The sequence below is a fragment of the Acyrthosiphon pisum genome, chromosome A1 (assembly GCF_005508785.2).
Source record: "Acyrthosiphon pisum isolate AL4f chromosome A1, pea_aphid_22Mar2018_4r6ur, whole genome shotgun sequence".
Taxonomy (NCBI): domain Eukaryota; kingdom Metazoa; phylum Arthropoda; class Insecta; order Hemiptera; family Aphididae; genus Acyrthosiphon; species Acyrthosiphon pisum.
Window position 1 is genome coordinate 11,820,578 of NC_042494.1, and position 3,049 is coordinate 11,823,626.

General features: G+C 28.3%; 1 protein-coding gene across 1 annotated transcript; it reads left to right on the top strand.

Annotated features, from left to right (window-relative positions):
- The first annotated feature begins 769 nt into the window (after positions 1 to 769).
- On the top strand, positions 770 to 1,366 carry LOC100574428 (zinc finger MYM-type protein 1-like). Its single transcript, XM_008188212.1, has one exon. The coding sequence runs from the start codon at positions 770 to 772 to the stop codon at positions 1,364 to 1,366; it is 597 nt and encodes a 198-aa protein (XP_008186434.1).
- Positions 1,367 to 3,049: the final 1,683 nt, after the last annotated feature.

The following is a 3,049-nucleotide window of genomic DNA, read 5'->3' on the forward strand; positions in this document are numbered from 1 at the left end:
TTATATCTACCCAAAATATGTATGTTTGCCTACAACTATACCTACATCATTGCAGTTAATGATATAAATTAGATTGGAAGGTATAGATGTATAAAACCTGTATAAAACACGATTTAAGAAATAACAATCTTTAAAATAGCTAAAAACCTAACAACCGCTTATCAATTATATGAATTTACTTATAGGTTTTAGTATAGATTTTCAATTTACAAATACCTCTTGTACAAATTGTTATGCAATTATATTTCTATTTTTTATGAATTAAAATTTAAGTACCACTGATGTCTGATATAATCAATAATGGTTAAATAATAGTGTAATACCTGCATTAATATTAAAAATTATATCACATACTATATGTATACCTATTTGTTCTCTGTTATTATATTTTTTTTATTTATTTAAGTAATTTTTCAATTTAATAGCTTGAATTTTATTTATTATTAATTAATATTTTAGAAATCAAGCATCTTAAATCCTTAACAATTAGGTAATACAATTTTTGTTTTTATTTATATATTATAGGAACTGATCACACAAGATATATTTCTTTTGTAGTTTTCTATAGAAAGCTATCCAATAGAGAGAAATATAATAGAAAATGGTTGCTATATTCTCCAAGTAAAGGTTTCGTATTTTGTTTTATTTGTAAATTATTTGGTTCACTTTAAGATAATCTTTTTGTAAGCATCGGTTTTGATAAATGAATAAAAAGTCATAGAATTGGTGAACATGAAAATAGTATTGCACATCAAGAAGCTACAACAAAATGGTTGATACGACAGATACAACTAGATCAGTTAATACAGAATTGTGTCGACAAATATCTATTGAAACTGAATACTGGTTTAATGTTTTAAAAAGAGTGGTATCTGTTATTAAATTTATAGCTGCTAGAGGTTTACCGTATCGTGGGGATTCTGAAATAATTGGAAACAATAATAATGGAAATTATCTTGGCATATTGGGATTAATTTCAGAATATGATCCATTTTCAAAAAATCATTTGGAAGAGTTTGGAAACAAAGAAAAAGGGCACCTATCATATATTTCAAAAACTATTTTCAATGAAGTTATACTTTTATTAAAGACTAATGTTATGCACTACATTACTAATGAGATAAAAATATCTAAATATTATTCTATTATAATGGATTCTACTCCAGAACTATCAAAAGTGGATCAAGTGACTATTGTAATAAGATATTGTACAAAGTCAGATGTACAAGAAAGATTACTGGAATCGGAACCTATTGAAAATCATACAGGTCAATCAATTTATGATGTTTTAGAAAAACTTCTTTCAAATGTTGGATTGAATATTGAAGATTGTAGGGGACAATCTTATGATAATGCTTATGAGTAGCAAGTTTTAAGAATTGCAGGCACATGTCAAATGTAAAAATGATCTTGCTGTATATATACCATGCACAGCACATTCATTGAATTTAGTTGGTGTTCACAGTGTCAATTGTTTTGTCGAGACAGTAAACTTTTTTGGCTTTTTACAAACATTGTATAATTTTTTCAGCGGTTCTACGCATAGATGGTAAATAATTACAGATAAGTTGGATAAAAATGATAAACCCCAGTTAATTACACTTAAATCGTTGAGTGGTACTAGGTGGTCGTGTCATTCTGAAGCTTGTAAAGCATTAATTGGTAATTATGAAAAAATCCTTGAAGCTCTACAAAAACTGTATAAAAATGTTAATCAAAATTGTGAAACAAATAGAGAAGCTACAATATTATGGAAAAAAATATTAAAAATAGAGATTGCTCATCTTACATTATTATGGAGTGATATATTGGAGAGAAGTTATAAAACTTCAATTGAATTGTAAAACAAACACTGTGATGCATTAAAAGCCGTGAACTTGCTAAAATCACTAAGGTATTTTGTGTCAAGTTTAAGAGACTCTAGTGAGGTTTATAAATTAAATAAAATCCCACAACTAAGTCAAAATGTTGAGAAGACGTACAAGAATGAAACTGAAAGAATAAGAAAAAAAAGTATCCTGATGATAATAGTGGTAGTAAAAAAGAAATTATATATAAAGGAAAATACAAAATGATAATTGAATCTCATTATGTTATTATTGATAAATTTGTTTTAGAGCTTGAAAATAGAATTGCTGCTTATAATTATATTTCTATACATTTTTTATTCGTTGATAAATTAAGTTGTCCACCAGATTCAGGTAGTGCAGTACAAGAGAGGATATGGAATTCTATTTCCACATATAAAAATGATGTTGACCCTTCACTTGAAAATGAAATTATTCAATTTAAAAATTTTTTAAGATTAAGTAAAGTATCATTTGATGAAAGTGAATTTATTAAAATGGTTTTATGAAAAATCATTGCAGGATGTACTCCCAAACATTTTAATTGCTCTTAGATTATATTTAACTATCCCAGTGGCCAATTGTTCAGCTGAAAGAGCATTTTCCAAATTAACAAGAATAAAAAATAAATATAGAACAAGCTAGACTCAAGACAATTTAAAATCGTTAATGATATTACATTCAGAAAATGATATTTTGCAATTAATAGATTTTAATGAAATATTACAACAATTTGCAAAAGAGAAAACAAGAAAACAAGTTTAAGTTATAAATCTCTAGTAACCTATAAAAGTGTGTTTTAAATATATATATATATGTAATATATTATGTATAATATTTTATTATTTTTATCCCGCGGCAACGTAGGCCATTGGGAGAGGGGAGGGACTGTAAGTTTTAGAACGGTAGGTGCATGTTACACGTGGGTGTATTTTGGCAGAATTTCGAATGGGGGCACCCGTAGGTTTCTGCCATTCCCGGAGTGGTGGATGGCGGCACTTGTTCTCCGGACACCGTGACTTGCCCGGAGAAAAATGCCGCCCAGTGGCCGAGAATCGAAACCGCGACCGGCAGCGCCACAGCCGACGCGTAAGACCGCTCGGCCACCTCGTCCCCCAAAATATGTATAATAATTAATAAAATATAATATATATATATTTGTTATTTTATAGTAAAAAATTATACAATAACAATATACAGCC